This window comes from Pleuronectes platessa, chromosome 7 (assembly GCF_947347685.1).
Source record: "Pleuronectes platessa chromosome 7, fPlePla1.1, whole genome shotgun sequence".
Taxonomy (NCBI): Eukaryota; Metazoa; Chordata; class Actinopteri; order Pleuronectiformes; family Pleuronectidae; genus Pleuronectes; species Pleuronectes platessa.
Window position 1 is genome coordinate 13,236,880 of NC_070632.1, and position 18,109 is coordinate 13,254,988.

Sequence of the window (18,109 nt, forward strand, 5' to 3'; positions counted from 1 at the left end):
ACGGTACTGCTCTGTATTGTGTAGTATAAAATACCCATTGAAATTAAAGTGTCACTATGTTGTGTCACTATGTTGTATTCCATATACAACTAGCAATTATGTATAAAACTGTGTAGTAATATAAACAGTGATCACTTAGTCCCCTTGTTGAGAATTGTTTCTTGTTTTGTCATTCTTCAATTATTTCAATCCTGTGTTATCTCTATAGATCACAAGGAATTTTATTTTATCTCAAGCTATATGTGTTGTGCTCATACATGTCAGTCACTGGATTACAGCAAATACAATCATGTATTTTGCTCGATAGCACCCCTCCCCCATATCCCCTTTTTATATGTTTTACAGTGGTTCATTCAGAGGTCACCTACTGTGTAATGCAGGATTTAAAAATACAATCTAACCGTTTACACATCCTTCATCTCCTTCACAGTCACACACGGATTGCAGTTTTTATCTTCCTAGATAAGACAAATTTAGTGTGGGGTTAGACTGCAATGTTAAAAAAGAGAAATGCACTTTATAAGTAACATTAACAACATTTTCAGTTAACTGTGTTGCGAAAGTATTTTGACATTGAGTGCAGTGGAAGTTGGGAAAAGCCCAACCGAGCCAATCAAATCATAAATATGCTAGCATTCCAGTGCAGGCACCTGACTGACATTAAACATCAAAATTTGCCTGGAGACAGGAGTCAGAGGTTAATGAACCAGGTATGTGTTAATCTGGAGTTATATTACTGTGCACTTCCCTTAAGCATTAAACAGACAGATAGGATGGTAAGCTAGCACAGAACCGACTTGTGTGTCCTGAGTGCGACACTGTTATTTGCTGCTAGGGTTGCCAACTGTCCCTTAAAAAACGGAATCGTCCCGGGGACGCACTTTGTCCCGTATTACTGTGAGATTTAAAAAACGGTCAGTAAAATGCCAATGGAAAATGAATAACAGGGCGCTTTATATGAAAATTTACGGTAAACTTGTTCCCAGGCAATGTCCTGCTCTGGGATCAATGAGCTGACAGCATATTCACACACGAGTACGATGATACATAATACGCTCATCACATTGGTCGAGGAGGTACTGTTGCTCGCGGAGAAGATAGTGGAAGATAAGTACGTATAAGGAGAAGATAGTGGAAGACAACAAAGCAGCATGGGTGACAATGACACAGACGCCGACACTGCTTTACAGGGCGGTACAACTTCGAGCAGCAATACGACTCGTACTCCTCCGAGAAAAAAGCAGAAAAGGATGCAAAAATACCGGGAGGAATGGGAAAAAGCAGACCTGGGTGGAAAATGTGCGCATGTCACTCAAAAATATGCATCTAATTCAATTCAGGGTCAAATAGTTAAAAAATAGTTTCACTCACAAAAAAAGGGGCTGAAAAAAATTCACCATGCCAGGCAGGGTGAAGGCAATCGGGTCGGCCGGCCCTACCAATGAGGTGTCCCTTATTTATTTTTCAGGGAGTTGCTGCTGTCATTAGGACGATCATGGCAGCACCAGGAATCTGGTTGGCCCAATATAGACCATTAAAGCAATGTGTATGTGAGTGCTTACTTTTGACTGTGAGTTTTTTAGTCAATATAAAAATTACTAGCACTCAAAACACAGAAGTATGTGCAACTCAATACACGTCTGAAAAATTAAACACATAATGTCATAATATGTTTGTAACAATATAACTTACTGTGATTCAATTAATTGCCCATTTAGTGGGACTGGATTACTGTTTGTAGTGTTGGCTGCAATTAGCATTAGCATTGCCCACGTCACACTCACTGCTGCTACCATCAGATCATGGTTCAACTTGTTAAATCAGATGTGAAATTTGTCATAACAGATACTGTGGCACCTTCTGCAGACTGTGAACACAATATAGAGTCTGACATTTCTTAGCGTGTGGGATTTTTTCAGGGAAGTGCAGGGTTTAAATTTGGAATGTGGGTGTGGACATAGCTAGCTAACACACACACACACACACACACACACACACACACACACACAGAAGATTACACAGAAAGACAGTTACTCGGAAAGACTGATGTTTTTAAGCCGTGTCATCAAATCATATCTCTGCCGGTAAGGCTTTTTGATACTAAATTAATCCGTACCACAATCACATTGTCGTCTATAAACAGACTATCATTTGTATTAATTGTCATTGAAATCAAGTACTTAACAGGATATGGTTCCTAATAACCTAGATATTTGAAGCCATCAAAAAACTGCATGTCGAAGAATATTCTAAACAAAATAAATGTGACACCAGAAAAATATCTGTTGATATAATTTTGGAATGACGGTTTGTACAAAACAGAAGTTTTCCCTTTATCACATTGATAATAACGATACTGTTACAGCTCTAGTTATGGTGCAGTAGGATGCCAGGCTTTGCCGCCCAGAGGGCAGTCATTAGTGTTCCAGCTACTTGCACTGGTGACCAGCCGCCTGCCAGCTCATAAACCAAGAGATATGGATGCCAATGAGAAGAAAGTAGTTTACTTAGTAGAGGCTTCTGTAATGCGGTGCTGTGTATGTGGCGTTGCATAAACAGTCAACAAAGATTGAAATGCTAGCATGCTTCTGTTTTTATCACTGAATTATTCTCCCGTCATTGTCAACAAGCATTTTACCACAGTACCAATGCTCTCCCCAGCTGTGGCTGAGAATTAAAAAAAGCTATTTATTTTTTGATAGGAATCAGTATCAAGCATTTTCATGTTTTCATTTGTTTTTATTATTTTTTTTGTGTTTGTGGCTGATTTGTTTATGATTTTTATAATAAGTAAGAAAAGACAAAATACTCTGCACAGCAATATATATAAGTCGGTTGAGACAATCATCGGATGAAATGTTAATTCTAAATTTATTTTTCTTGCATTTTTCATCACTGTCATTGCTCACTCTCAGGCGTACTCCAAGTGTCCATGGTGTCATCATTACAGATTCGTTCCACTCTATAGAGTAGTGTGCATAAGTGTATGAGGAGCATAGTCTTTTATACAATAATCAATATTTCAATGCATCTCATTCTCTCCATCGTCAGCGATGATTTAATGGCAGGAAGGTTGAGGTCATGTAGCGGTTCAGCTAAGGCTTGAAACCCCACTGCAGTGCCTGAACACGACTGACATGCATTATTGAAATCCCACGGTCAGAAGGAAGCTCACATCATGGCAAAGGTACTGACGCCTGTGACTGCAGTTTGAACTCGCTCTGAGGATACCGAGCGTTACAACACAGTCCCTGCTCAGAGGGGGAGTACTTCTCCAACATAGCCCCTTACACGAAGCTTAAAGTCAATGTTTCTGTACAAAGACTGTAAGGAGATATAGCAACAGAATGAATGGCAAGAGTTATTAAAGAATTCTACAATTGTAGTTAAAAGTAGCACATTATTTTTGCCTTGCTTCAAACAAAATCTCTCACTTAAGCAATAAAAAGGTTTTAGACTTCCCAAATGATTTTTTTAACATGACCTTTAGCCTCACCTGTCTTTTTCTGTTCAACAACTCATTGTCAGCCGCCTCGTCAAAACAAAAGATAAACTCTTTATACAAGGTTACAAAGGCTTGTGCCCTTGTTTAACAGGGGTACAGGCTACAAATGCAGATGGCATCATGATCCAGTACCATGCCCCAAATGTCCTAGCCCTGGTACACAGCTAGGGCGAGGTTATGCAGAGCCTCCGATCTCATAGGGCTTGAGTGCTGGTTCAACGTCAATCACAGTAATGTTAGCTGACACAATGGTGAGGGTGGTGACAGGGCAAGGTTATGTGTCACTGTACGCTCTTGGCCTGCATGAAGACCAGGACTGCCAGGGCTTTGTCTTGCGTGAGGGGTTACCCTTAGGGTTTGGGATCCAAATTAATATACCCCACTACATTTATGCTGCACCTATCAGCAACATTCTCCCCCCAGTCCCCTGGCTGAAGTCCCTGCTTGCGGGAACTTACAACCATACCAACCTGAAATAAACCATCATTGACACACAAGCATAATATTTAAGGATGCTTGTTTTGTAGCCACCATGTTTGCCCTTAATTGGTGTCCTTACAGACGCCTTGCTAAAATGCTTGGACTCTGTTGTCCAAAATAACAAATATACTGAATATACTCCATTTTCTCTAGTAGTAGTTTCACACTCATCATAATATTTTATCACTGATATTATTTACTATTAATCATGACTTTATTCAGTTCAATAAATGTTGTGGTTTTTGATAAATGTATTTAATTAATTAATTTGTTACCTCATGAATTCATTCATGTATTTACAGACTGAATAAATGTGATGTCCCATTTGCAGGAAGGTTGCTTTTATTTTGAAATCCCTCTAACACGCTCGTAACTTAATGCTTAGAAACAATGGCACCGTGAAAAGAGTGGGGGCAAGTTTGACCGTGTGTTTCAGACTGGAGGCAGGAAGTGTCCTGTTGCTGTAGCCAAAAAATAACTAATTTGGGAATATATACCGTATATTGTTAGGTCTATGCAGAATATCCAACTACACCCGTAACCACTCATAAAATGTAGTAGAATTAAAGTACAACTGAGATCTTAATGCGCAGTGATGATGTGTTGGTTTTGGTGTTCGCTTCTGGTGATAGATTGTTGAATTTGGCCCCTGTGAGTTGTGAATCACGTTCACCTAGGCTGTTGACGTTTAATCAATACAGATCTGAACTGTTGCCATGACCCTGAGACATAAGGATTCAATTTGGTTTGTCCGTACCAACAACTGGAGAACCCCTGCGGATTTCCGAGACAGACCCCCAGTAACCTGCGGTTTATCTCAACATCCAACCAGTAGATGAAAACAAAAATCTTATGCTCTATTTTTTGCAAGGCAAATAATCTAATTTCTCTCACAGTGTATGGCAATAGGGTGTAATCAGGCCTGTGTCAACAATTCAGTAACAACGAAAAGAATTACCAGTGTTGACATGAAAGATTTACCCTCTGTGCACATGGATTTAAAATTCACTTGCCCTCAATACCACCTTTAGAAAAAAGAAAGAAAAACAAGAGAATCCCTTAGCGATGGTAATTATGATTAAAGTTGGAGGTCCCTGAACTGGCTTCAGGCAAATATTTTGGGATAATCAAGAGCAACATTTCAATATTTCCCCTAATGGAGCAGTTCTAAATGTATCCATCAAATACCTGTTATCACTGATCCATAAAAACTGCACTTATAACATAAAAAATCTAGAAGTTTCTTTTTTTTTTTTTTTCTTTTATGAAAACGTGAATAAAGTGTATAAATGATGTGAATAAGCTGGAGCTGTTTTGCATACATGATGTGACATCAAAATATACTTTTTTTGAAAAGCAGGTCAGTTCTTTAGCTTAACGTTTGTTAAGGGAAAACATGTTAGAAATTGATCTTATGAGAAAAAAAGCATTTCTAGTATTTAACTTGAGCTACTGGAAAAGGATATTCTGTAAATGTCGCCACACAGCAATGAGTTCATAGATGTGGCATACATGAATCTTTCACCTCAATAAATATTTAATCTTTGTTCTGAATCATTTAAACCAAAGCCCTCTCTGTTGTTCTCCGGGCAACTTGTGCATGCAGTGTACACAGTTTTATCCCCACTCCATCCCTCCTTTTTCCTCTCTCTCCCTCTTTCCCTCTGTCTCTCTCTCCCTCCCTCCCCCTCCCCTCTCTCTGTCAGTTGGACAAGCTGCTCACTGGCCCTGAAATATGGCACATTATGCCGCTCTGTTGCTCATCGTTCAGCGTTACACCCTGAATCTGAATGCAATGTAAATGATATGATTCCCTCTAAGGCAACATTAACTTTACTATCATTCAGCTTTCTCAAGTGCAAAGGTTGACTCCACGAGACAATGAAGTCAAACAGTACAAACAGTAAGGTTCACTTTAACTTCATGTGCAGGCTGCGTTGACAGATGAACATGAACATACAACTAACACAAACAATATCTGAGCAACTCTGGTTTAAAGGGGAACAAGGTACGAACACATGAGATCATGTCACTGTGATACTATTAATTAGGAGATTGGTGGTTGGTTTATATTCTATAACAGTCACTGTGAGTAATGCTGTCTAGTTAAAGGAGTCAACTGGAGGTCATGCATGGTTTCTGGCTGAGTGGGTATGCATATGTAGAAAGAAACACTAGAATATGCATGACTGCTATTAACTCTATGTTTAACCAGTCTTGCTTGTAGCTTAGCCCTGCATCAAATGTGCTTTAAAATAGCACACTGTACGTCACAGAGTGCAGAACGATAACTAATGGATATAACAAGTATCCTTGACAAATTAATTGTTCAAGCCACAACCCAAAGGAACACAAGTTCCTTCAGTCAAAGCATTTGCCTGCTACAGGGGTACAGAGCTTTCACTAATCTCTTCATTAAGCAGCACACTATGTTAATATGTCAATTACAGATGCCATTTAACACTGCACATATTGCTGTTCAACATTTGTTCCCTGCTGCTGTAAAGTGACGGAAATAAGTTCAGGATAATGTCCGTATCACTCAAGCTCACAATAACAGGAACATTTCTAGAACGTTCAGTCGAGGGCTGGCGCCTGGTCAGAGGAAGCTGGAGGCAAGACATGACGTATAAATTCCACCTGCGAAAAAATCACAAGCTTTGGTTCACGACACACCATCACCAGATTTGGCCTTTACCAACAGCTCTAGACTTGTCTTTCCTAACACCCATCTTCTATGGTTATGGCAACTCTTTTCATTAACCTGAGATATTTGTAGTGTCACCCACTCGCAGCCAATTTTCGAGACATCTTCTTGCTGTATTTTCACTTGGACTCACTTGAACATTCCTTCGGATATCGTACAAGGGGGCTGCCAGGAAAAGTAACTGAAAATATCCAGAGCAACTGACTACTTCTCACTTACACCCCCCTGGAAAATTTCTGGAAAATTTCTGGATTTCTGAAAGCAGCTTCTGAGGCATGTTTCCCTTATGTGTATTATGTCGACTGACCTTTCTCTAATTTCACTTCAATCCTACTTGCCTCCAATATTTAAGACTGATAATCAGGTCTCTAGATTCAATATAAGATTGGGTTTGTGTTCACAAGGTACTAGTTATTTTATTCTGTGTTGTGTTGCATGTGATGTATCCTCCCCCGATGTGATTTTGCCTTGACACAAGCTTCTATAGGAAATGTTACGAGCAGTTATCATGACATTGTTCATGGAAATCTGTGATATAAACACTTTCAGAGTTGTTAAAAGTTGTTACAAAAGCGTGTGTCAAACCTTATCAGCATTTTGTATGGAGCTAAGTACGTATGAAGAGGTCGTCCAGTCTTCATCCTACAAAATTGGTCAACTGTTTCTATGGAAACAGCCATCACTGAAACACAACACCATCAATACACACAGGCGACACTACACTTATTCCAACTGCTATACAAATGATATTAGGTGGGGATGAGAGATAAAAAGAGGTATCACATCAACCAATTATAGCTTACCATCATGAGAGCCCAACTGAACAAGAGACCCTACCCCCACTACCCCCCATACTGACCAATCAACAGGTCACACACACACACACACACACACACACACACACACACACACACACACACACACACACACACACACACACACACACACACACACACACACACACACACACACACACACACACACACACACAGCTCTATTGAGTCACAGATATACTGAATATACAACCTTGGTGTTGTTCAGGTAAAATATCAAATTTTACATCCACACACACACAAATGAGCAAACATGTCTTGAAAGAGAGAATTGTATAACAGTAAGGACAAGTACTATTTAAACAGGACATCTGGTCACTGTTGTAAGTATTCCACTTAGGGTCCAACCTTTCTCTTCCAGTTTGTGTCACATCCCACATCCCTGTCTCTAGCACCAACAGCTACAGCAGCTAGAGGAGGTGCCACGGTTAAAGTACTTTCTGCAGTGTTTGCAGACTTGTTACAGCACAAGTCAATTAGCCGTGTGAAAAGTGGCCCACCACTGAAACTATAACAGAACAACTTACCCCATCACTTCTGTCTTTTTGCCTCTGGTGGTTTTTCTCTTTCTCAATCTGAAACTCTGACGCCTGTTTTGACAACAAGTATGTTATACTCTGATGTCTGTTTTGACAACTTTAACATTTTGTTCTTGCTTTTCATAGAAATGACCAAAACCCACAAACTGCAGGGAATAAACAAATCACAAGTAGTTTGTCACATTAGATGACATTACATTTCGGTTTAAATTCTCACCTGTTCATTCTTCTCTTGGATTCCTCATCTTTTTTCCTCTGATGCTGCATGTGTGACTGGAGAGAAGTATCAATATTAATGTCATGCATATCCATCAGCATAAACTTTCTATAATTTATTTACGATTAGGTCAAGTTTGTCTGAATAAAATATATACACTGTGGCATGTTTCTGGTGGAGCACTTTCACTCTGAAGTAAGTTGCACCTACCACTGCAGACTGACCAGCAGGACTACAATGTACTGTATAGACTTTAAAGTAGCAAATGCTCCAAAATAGTATCATCTTCTCTCTATGACAAAAACCTTTAACATTAAATAATAAAGGTGGCTCTTAAGTCATAACTCCTAAATACAAACGAAGAAAAACTAATTGCACAATATTGCTAAACACCTACAGTGGGACTAGGAAATTAAACTTAGTTCTGAAGTCAGAGCGACATATGATTAAAAGTTCTTAAACAAGGTGTATACCATTCAAATAAAACTGAAGGGCTTCACGTTGGCTAGTGTGTGGGAACTGGTGTAATATTTGAAGGGTGAGGCTACTTGGGAACAATTAGTCCACTGACAGGCTACGTAAGACTGAGATCAAGGCCAATCCAGGCATCTTTTTGTGGATCAATTCTATAACCATATTTATATAGAACATTTACAAATATAGTTACATGGTGCCGTAGAGGTGAAGAATTAAAGACAAATGATGGAAACAATAAAATGCTATTTGAAGATTACTCAACATTATACTGGTTGCACTGAATCAACGAGTGCCTGATTCATTCCAATCCCTTGTTCACCTTTGTGCATCAACTGTCAACAATGCAAACCTGTGACGCTAAGACACAAACAGCACTGAGTTCAAATCCTCAAGTTCAATCTCCTGCCTTAAAATCACACTCTGTAAAATACTGCAGGGGGAGCCATGTACAAAATATTAAAGAGAACTATCAGGGTCAGACAGTTCAAGTGATATTTTGTAATAGTGGACCTACTTCAATGTCAAACATTTAAATAACTTTAATGTGGGTCCACTGTAGGCTAAATCTAACGAATGTAGGAATGAAACTGATATTGGGGTTGTTGCTTCATAAGAGTTTCCGTAAGTCCATTATGACACACACATTAATAAAAAATAATGTTATATGGGATTTTATACTTGCATTGCTGAAGTGACAGCTTAATATGTTATACAGTAGGAATACACACATATATTCAGTCTGGTTAATAACAAAATAAAGTATTTATGCTTTAATTGATTTGTTTCCCACAGCACATGATCCCTACAATGTGAAATGTGTTTGCAGCATGATACTTAGCTTTAGTGTTAGCTTGAAGCTAAACTAATGTTTTTTAATTGAGTTTTTAAGCTAGTTAGCTTAACTTGACTAACATTCCATTCAACACCGTTAATGACGGTTTATTTCTAGTTTCTAATTAGGTGAGCAGCTTTAATATGAATCCATGACATGTTTGTAGGTGACATTTTAACACTATAAATCAGTATTTACTTACCATTTATCATCCTGCCAAGACTCAGCCCCTGTCAAAGTGCCTCCAGCTAGCCGGCTCTAATGAGCCTGAGGAGATTCCTCCATATTTAACTCGTCTCAAACACCTGCTTCACATTCACTGCAGCCTGTGGGCCACTTTCCCTTTCACAACAAACCCAGAGTCAGCTTCCTGGAGCTGAAGTTCATCTTCTCCTGGATGTATGAGCGGCCATTGTCCTTCAAATGAGAGCGCGCTGTTCGGGACTGACCAATCAGGTGTGACGGTTGTCACGCTCCAAAGCACGTGCCACACAGCCACTGACTGAGGAGCGTCATGGCAACACAGCCTACTGACAGACTGACAGACAGACATACACATATACATGTATACATACAAACATATATTTATACATATAAATAGATATGTAAAAATATATACAAATAAAAACATATATATACATATATACAGACATACATACATACCTGTATATCAACATAAAGACATGATTACATTTGTGATTTTCGTGCTGTGTGCTTTTTAAGATGATGTATTATTTATAGTGTTTCATTTATCCTTTGATTATCATTACGATAATTATTTTTCTAAGTACATTAACCTCATGTATCAATAATACATTGGAGCAACTGCATTGGGGAGCTGCATTGGTTATAGTTCTTCACAGTGTAATAACAACAGCTTGTGTCCACTGACCAGTACAATTTGTGGAAAACTTCGACAGCAAAATACATGGAGATCTTTCTAACAATGGTTTCAGTTTATCCTAGATTTATGACCATACTGAAAACTTTATTTCCTAAGTAGGTATCTGCTGTGCAGTTCATACCTTTTTTGCTGATAGTGCACACCATGCAGCGTGTGGGACAGACTACATCTTTAGAGCTTTGCTTGTTCATATATGGTTCGACGTAGGAACTTCCACAAGGTGCTAATTAATGTCGTTTTTCAGATGAAACGATTAAACTGTTAATTCAATCTGTTTACGGAAGCGATAAAATAGGATACAAATATTTCATTAACCATATTACAAAGATTGTCTCTGCATCAGTTTCTTCTAAAACACATTGATGGTGACAAGAGATATGAAAGATCAATAGCTCCATCTAGTGGTCCAACAAGGCACCGTCACTACCCGACCTTTACACCTCCAAGGATCGTTCCCCCGAAGAACCAGTATTCACTTTTAGGCACCCTCTCAGTCCAAGCTGTTTGCTGTTGCTGTAGTCGCCACCACTATTCTCATACTGGGAATCTTATATAAATGTACAGCCCCTACGCTTCAATGGTTTGGACTTGATGTAACAATAAACAAAATTTCCAACAGCTGTCAGGAGGGAAGCAGCTCTTGGGTACTGAATATTTATAATCATTAATATTTAAATAAAAAATACATTTTAAAAGTAAGTTTAATGTCCTGCTTTTATTCATACCTCTTAAATAAATTCGGTGTGTTCAGTGAGCACTGAAGAGAGGGTTTGGTGCGGAAGTGGGTGGTTTCACATGGTCACAGATGTGGCAAAACATTTACTTGCAACTTGTGAATCACACATAAAATAAATTGATTGTGTCCTCATTGGTTAATTACTCAAATGTGGACCTCTGTATCTGTATTTTTTATTTCATTGTTGTGTTTATTTGAGTAAATTTGGTGTGTGTTTGTGTGTGTGTGTGTGTGTGTGTATGTGTGTGTGTGTGTGTGTGTGTGTGTGTGTGTGTGTGTGTGTGTGTGTGTGTGTGTTTGTCTTTCTTTTCAGTTCTTTAGAAATAAATTAAAAAAAACATTTAGGATGTTGTCCCACTCCAGACCAGAGGGAGGCGCCTCCACTTCCCTCACAGGGAGCATAGTAAGCAGCGGGCTGTGGACAGGGAGCAGCGCAGGGACGGACTGCCGGTGAAGGCGGCGGCTTGTGTTACTGTTGTGAAAACATTTGTGAAGGTAACTGACTGGAAACTGCGCAGTCCGAGTTTAAAAAGTGTGTTAAACCGTACTTCCTGTTAATTGCGTTCGTACAGACACCGGAGCAAACTTTATCTGTAGCCGGGGAGCTGTTTGCTGACTTGGCCACGGTGCCGACACATGTTGGAGCTAAAGCTAACCTGCTAGCGTTTGCATCAGACTGCTAGCCAACGCGTATGGTGCCTTCAGGTGCTCCCTGTGAGCTCCGACCTTCCGACAACTTGACTCATTTAGTCTGTTAACCAAGTCAAATAAACACCAACACTAGTTAGCACGTGTAAGCCATGTTTGTACATTAAGCTGCTGTCCCTACTAGGTGTGGTTTTAATTTATTCATGCTTTGTTCGCCTAGAATCGGGAAGTAAACAATCGGACTCTGCAAACAGGAAGCTGTCGGTGAAACTAATACAGACCAGTGACAAATGAAAAATAATAAGTGACAAATTTGTGAAGAAACATAGGGACAGTCCCTCCAACTTTAAAGCACAGTGAATGTTTTGATGAGTATGAACATGAATCATATGTTATGACCTCTACCTTGAACACCTCACATGTTACTCTCCACCACCATCATATTAAGTGATAATGGTGTTTATACTCTTCAGAGACATAAAGGTTTAATATCAAGGTGCATTCAACCTCTTCTGCCTGCACATGATGAAAGGGTAGTGTGTTGTTTGTATAAAGTTTCACTTCTCTGTATGTGCAGTGACTTAACTCCTCTGATGCTATGGATTTTTGTCAAAGTGATTCCCTGAATGCATCAATGCCAGCACAGTAGACCTTGGTACTCAGACTCAGCACAGGCATGAAAACTGGCTTTGTCTGCAACTATTTTAATTACTCAGTTATATTTTAATATTTTTTTTAGGTTAAAAGGATTTTGAAGATCTTAGTTTTGGCCCTTCTTTGACAAAAAAGTTATCTCAACTGGAGAGTGACATTCAATCACAGTATACGAATGTGTCTCACAAAACATAGACAGTGGGGTTCAAGAGTTGTGTCAGACTGTCGGATCATTATATTAACACAATAATGTATATATTACATAGGTCCTTTTTATAAACTTGCCTGATGTGCTGTATGAGTTAATATAGACATATACACCTATGTTAATTGTTCAATTATAAAGAGAAAATTGTTTTTTACAGGTGTGTGATTCATTATGCGGCGAGGGGAGCACGCTCCACTGGCTTTCCAAGCCCCGGTGGACGTCCATGCCAGCGCAGACGGTCAGGTGTATATGTTCAATGGGAGACAGAATGACTCCTCTGTATCCTCAGACGACGACGAGTTCAACGTCCTGGAGATGAGACCGTTGGTTTCTCGAGAGCAGGGGCGAGACAGACTGAAGAATGTCCAGCTGCTGGAGCGGAAGGTGGAGGATGGCGACAATCTCAACAAGCTCGCACTGCAATACGGCTGCAAGGTAAAAGACACATTAGCTTAAAGATTTCTGGTGTTGATTTCCTCAGTACGACAGAGTATTAGGGCCACTTATAAGGAAAATAAACAGGTTTTCAGAATTTTGATCCCAATATTGGCAGAATACAGTCATAATATGAGAAAATAAGTTTTAAATCTACAAGTCGTAAATTTAATAAAAAGACCAAATTAAGATACTTAAGTTCATAGGTATTATGAATAGAAATACTTTTTACCCATCAGCAACATATTATCAGGACATTGAATAGATTGTTTAAGAAACTGAGTCTGTTCTTAAGAAGAAGCAAAGGAGGAAGCTTCCTTAATTTGTTGAGGAGGAAATGAGAAAATGTTCTTCACTGCAAAATTCATATTGGATTCAAAATTCATATTCGTTTTATAGTGGGTTTCTTACTTTATCAATAAACACGAGGATTGTTTCAAGATTTTGTATCCAGAGTTCCAGAGGGCAGGGGTTGTCCTTCCTGCTTATTTTTTATTCTTGCATTATTATGACTTTCTTCTCAAGTACAACTTAATTCTCTTAATTCTCAGTGCCCCTACAATTGTACTTAATCGACATCATTGTAATTCCATTTTTGTTTCTGCCAACAGGTGGCAGATATTAAGCGGGTGAACAACCTTATGCAGGAGCAAGATTTATTTGCACTGACATCCATCAAAATACCAGTACAGAAACACAGCGTTTTAACAGAGACTTACACTGACAAAAATGAAGAAGAGATGCCTCACTCATCTGATTCACCAGTAAAGTCTCTAGACAGAGCCAGAAACCAACCACCTGCACAGGAGGTCACAGACTTTCTCATGGAGGTGGATAATGACATTGAGAAACTCATTCAGACTTCGAACAATCAAGATGAGGACATGTTGTATAACTCAGAGAAAGAGCAACGGTTTGGTTTCAGAGGACGGGGCCTGACCAGTCACGGAGCCGACTGGGGAATCCAGTGGTGGAACGCTGTGGTTGCCATGCTCCTGATTGGCATCATCCTGCCATTATTTTATGTCATTTATTTCAAGACGAAAGATAATGGAGTCGTTCCTCCAACAAATAGCAATGGTACTTTAGAGTCGTCCATTACCTCTTCAAACAACTCAGGGACAGGGCTCAGCACAAAAGGAATTAAGAATTTTCAAGAACCAGGATAGTGAAGACTAGAGTCTCAGACAACCAGAAACATTTTAAGACTGTTGGTGACGATCAAGATAAAGCCCAATCTATCATTGATTTAGCGCAGTGTAATATCAGCTTTTATCAAGTTAAAAAGAGTGAATTTTACCTTTTTATTATGGTGTAACTGTGAAGATGAAGACACTGGAATCATTACATTGGAGTGAAGTTGCTCCAAGTTGTTTTCATCCTACATCCACGCAACTACATTTTCGTTTGAAAATTCAATAAATCTGCTACAGATACGTTTAGATCGGGTAAAATATGGTCCTGTTTTAGTTAGAAATCTCAGGGGCTGCGTTTTAGTCTGGACTAACAGAAACGTAGATGTTTGGAAACGAAGTCGTAGACACTCATGACCGCCTGCCGATTTGGTCACTTTGGTCATAACGTAGCTTTTGTTGATTTGTTTGGCTCCCATCACATGACCCCCTTCCGGAGGAAAATACCGGCATTAACCTTTACTAACAGAAAACGAGCTATTATGCAGCGTTACTTATACCTCGGAGCTCCGCCCTCAGAAGGACGTCATATCCGAATAACCCAAATTTTGATCGATCCAGTTGCAAAGGCTCAGTGTTAACGTTTGCCGGCTAGCCATTGTTAACGAAAGAAATTCATAATAAAACATTACTTGGCCTTTTACGCATACTAACACTGTCGTAACACGTCCACAGTCAGTAATTGGACAGTACTATGTGTACGACAGATTTAATGACAGAAGTGCTTATAAACAGTATAAACTAAAGCTTTCACTAATGTTAATACACAAAGCGGCCATCTTGGATTCGAAGTCGGGGAGGTGAGCTTTCTCCGACCTTCCGAGTCGAAACATCGACTTGAGGGGTCGTCCCAGTGTCGACTTCCAAGTCAGGGGTTTGTAATTCCGATCTCTGAGGTGTAGTAGAACGCGGCATTATTCTAACAGCCTCATTTTTGTGACTGTGCAGGGCAGCAGCATTTCATCAAACAGCTTCTATAGGTGTTTCAGGTGTTTTGCTAAATTTGAGGTATTAAATGTGTCTTGAAGCTCCTCCACATGTCTCAATCTAAACATTGTAAGGAAAACATCTAGAGATAATAAATCCACACTGTAGTTGTATCTCTTTCTGTGTTATCACAAGCTGCCTTTCCACCACTGTGTGTTAAATGTCATCATATCAGCGTCAGATATCAGGCGTAAATATGATATCTGTCATGGCAGAGTAATATATTTTTAAACTGATCAAATGGGAGATTTATTTTATATTTTATAACGTTGTTCCCCTGTTGCAAAAACTGTGAGGTTATGTTGTATTTGACCTGGGTTCGAGCGTAGTGTGTGTGCCTTTTTTGGTTTAACTTATTTTCAATGTGTCAAAGTTTTTACTGATTAGTTTTGACATTGCACAATGTGCCTTATCTCTGGGTCTGATGATGCCAAACGTGTGTTTACAGCAGTAATTATTTGGTACAATACAATGTGTTTTATTTAGAAAATGACTTATTCTTGTGAGTGTCTTAAACCTTTCTTGTTATATTTATATTGCACGCTCCTGTCATTCATTTGAGTTCCGTTGTCTTTAGAAGACTTGACACAATGGATGTGCAAGACTCTATTTATGAGAGTGGCTCTATTTAATAGAAACTTGGAGTCGGTTTACAGCAACAGCAGCTTTCAAACTGATCACAGTAAAATCAGCAGGTCTATGAACATTAGAAGTTACGAAGGGAAATTTATTGCAGGACTGTTAAATGAGATTGCATTAGTTTTAGTTAGGTTGTTCCTAATAAACTGGTCATTGTATGCGGTAAGATAGTGTGTATTGTGTCTTTAAAGTATTTTCTAACATTTTGTCTTTTTGAAAGATATGATTATTTTAGCACATTTGCTTTTGTACAATGAGATTATAGATGCACAACTAATGCGATAAAATCACTCAATACAGAAAATAAATAACAAAATAAACCTGTATTCATACCGATGCAATTTCTGATTATTATTGCAGTGCTTGTGGTTATCAGAAGATATTGGCAAAACAGGCAAAAACAGTGTCACTGTAGTGTTACTGTTTTTTAAGGAATGAAGTCAGGCTGCATCTAAGGGGACTTTTGTATGTAGATTAGTGATATGCAGATGTTTGTACCGAAATGATTGTCCTAATAGTTATTAAATGATTTTCCAGTTTACAATGACTAGACGTCTGAACTTCTGCCCAGTCATCAGTTCATTTAACAACGAATTTCAGTCCAGCTGTGGATTTGTGAACTTTATATTGACTAATTTGAAGGGGGAGCCCTATATCAGGAAGTCATTTGTATTTTCTTGGGCACCAAAGTCCCTTGAATATGTATGATTAACCTTACTGGTGGAGGTAATGAAATAGGATTTTACTCAGCAAAGCAAAAAGCTGGATGTTAAAGACCCAAACGCAATTAAAAATCTCCTCCCTCTGTGTGGAAGTCCAAGAACAAGGTCAGCAGTGGAGCAGCAGCGCTGAAAAAGGAAATCCAGTGTCTGGCCCATGGTCGCTCGCTTTAATGGAGTCTGGACCTGGAGCGTCTGGTTGAACGATAGTTTACCCAAACACTTCTGTCCAGACAGAACACAGAGACGCTCTACAGACACATTTATCTCCTGTGGGGATTCAAAAGTACAGGAACAGCTAAATAGATTTAGACTTTTTTGTAATATGTAAAGCCTGTGAATATGTGTGTGTAAGTCTGCTTGGGAGCATCAGGCCTCTCTACTGTCATTGTCTAAGACTCCAGAACAAAACAGTAGTTCAGCTCTATTGCTGCGGAGGCTCTGCATCTTTTATTATTCCATGACCCAAGAACCTTGCCTCATAAGTACAGCTCACGAACCCTGCTCTGATCTAGCTCCAGGCCGCAGAGCTCTGGAACGCAGCCATCTCCCAGGCTGGGTCTCATCCTACTGTTGATAGGTGGGCCTCCCCCACCACCCGCCACCCGTCTCCCCTCTTTCTTTTCTCCCTTTACCTCCAACCTGGACACGTCTACTCCTCTGCCTGTCTTTTATTTGATGAAATCCATATCAAGTCTGCTCCTGTAGCTCACTATAATCTGATTCTTTACCCTCGACGATCCAAATGCAATATGCTGTGTGTGGTTGGTAATACACAGAACATGTCAATGAGCAGAAGGGGTTGACTGACATGTGACCGTGATTACACTGAAATACAAAACAAATGTACAATACAAACATTTTGCTTGTAGATTGTGGACTTGTAGATTTACAGTAACTGTTTCCACCTATACACAATGTTTATGGGTGCGTTTTTAGGGGTGGTGTCGGAGAGAAGCAGAATTTGAATCCAGCATATATTTTTCTTGGAGCAGAGTGCGCTTTTAGGAAGGTGGGGGGCTGAAGCCGAAGGGGCTTTCCCCCCTGAACAAAGCACAGCCATCCACACAGTCTGGGTGAAGGGCAAACGGAGTGAAAAGATTCATGAACAGACCGAAGCTCTGCAGCTTTAAGAAGTTTGCACACTTGAGCAGCTGGCAGCGAGCCACTTGGCCAACATAAACAGCCCTAATCCTTTTTCCAAGGAGCTTTCAACACTCATCTCTCTGGCACATCGGCCACTGACTCCCTCTCGCTCTCTTTCGCTCTCTCTGACATTCCTGCCTGGGTGGAGTTCTGCAGATGCGCCACCAGGAGGCGCTGCGGCCCTGGCTATGCAATCGCGGTTGGGTTCGTGCTGTTGATCATTATTCACTGCTAAGGTATGTGCCTTCCT

General features: G+C 39.7%; 1 protein-coding gene across 2 annotated transcripts; it reads left to right on the plus strand.

Moving 5' to 3' along the window:
- The first annotated feature begins 11,618 nt into the window (after nt 1-11,618).
- Nucleotides 11,619-16,330, plus strand: lysmd4 (LysM, putative peptidoglycan-binding, domain containing 4). Of its 2 annotated transcripts, none has more exons than XM_053427046.1 (3): nt 11,619-11,725; nt 13,030-13,175; nt 13,787-16,330. In XM_053427046.1, exons 2-3 carry the CDS (start codon nt 13,056-13,058, stop codon nt 14,342-14,344), a joined length of 678 nt encoding a protein of 225 aa, XP_053283021.1. In that variant the 5' UTR covers nt 11,619-11,725; nt 13,030-13,055; the 3' UTR covers nt 14,345-16,330. The 2 variants fall into 2 exon arrangements, with proteins under 2 accessions (XP_053283021.1, XP_053283020.1); XM_053427045.1 differs by having other exon boundaries at nt 11,625-11,725; nt 12,898-13,175.
- Nucleotides 16,331-18,109: the final 1,779 nt, after the last annotated feature.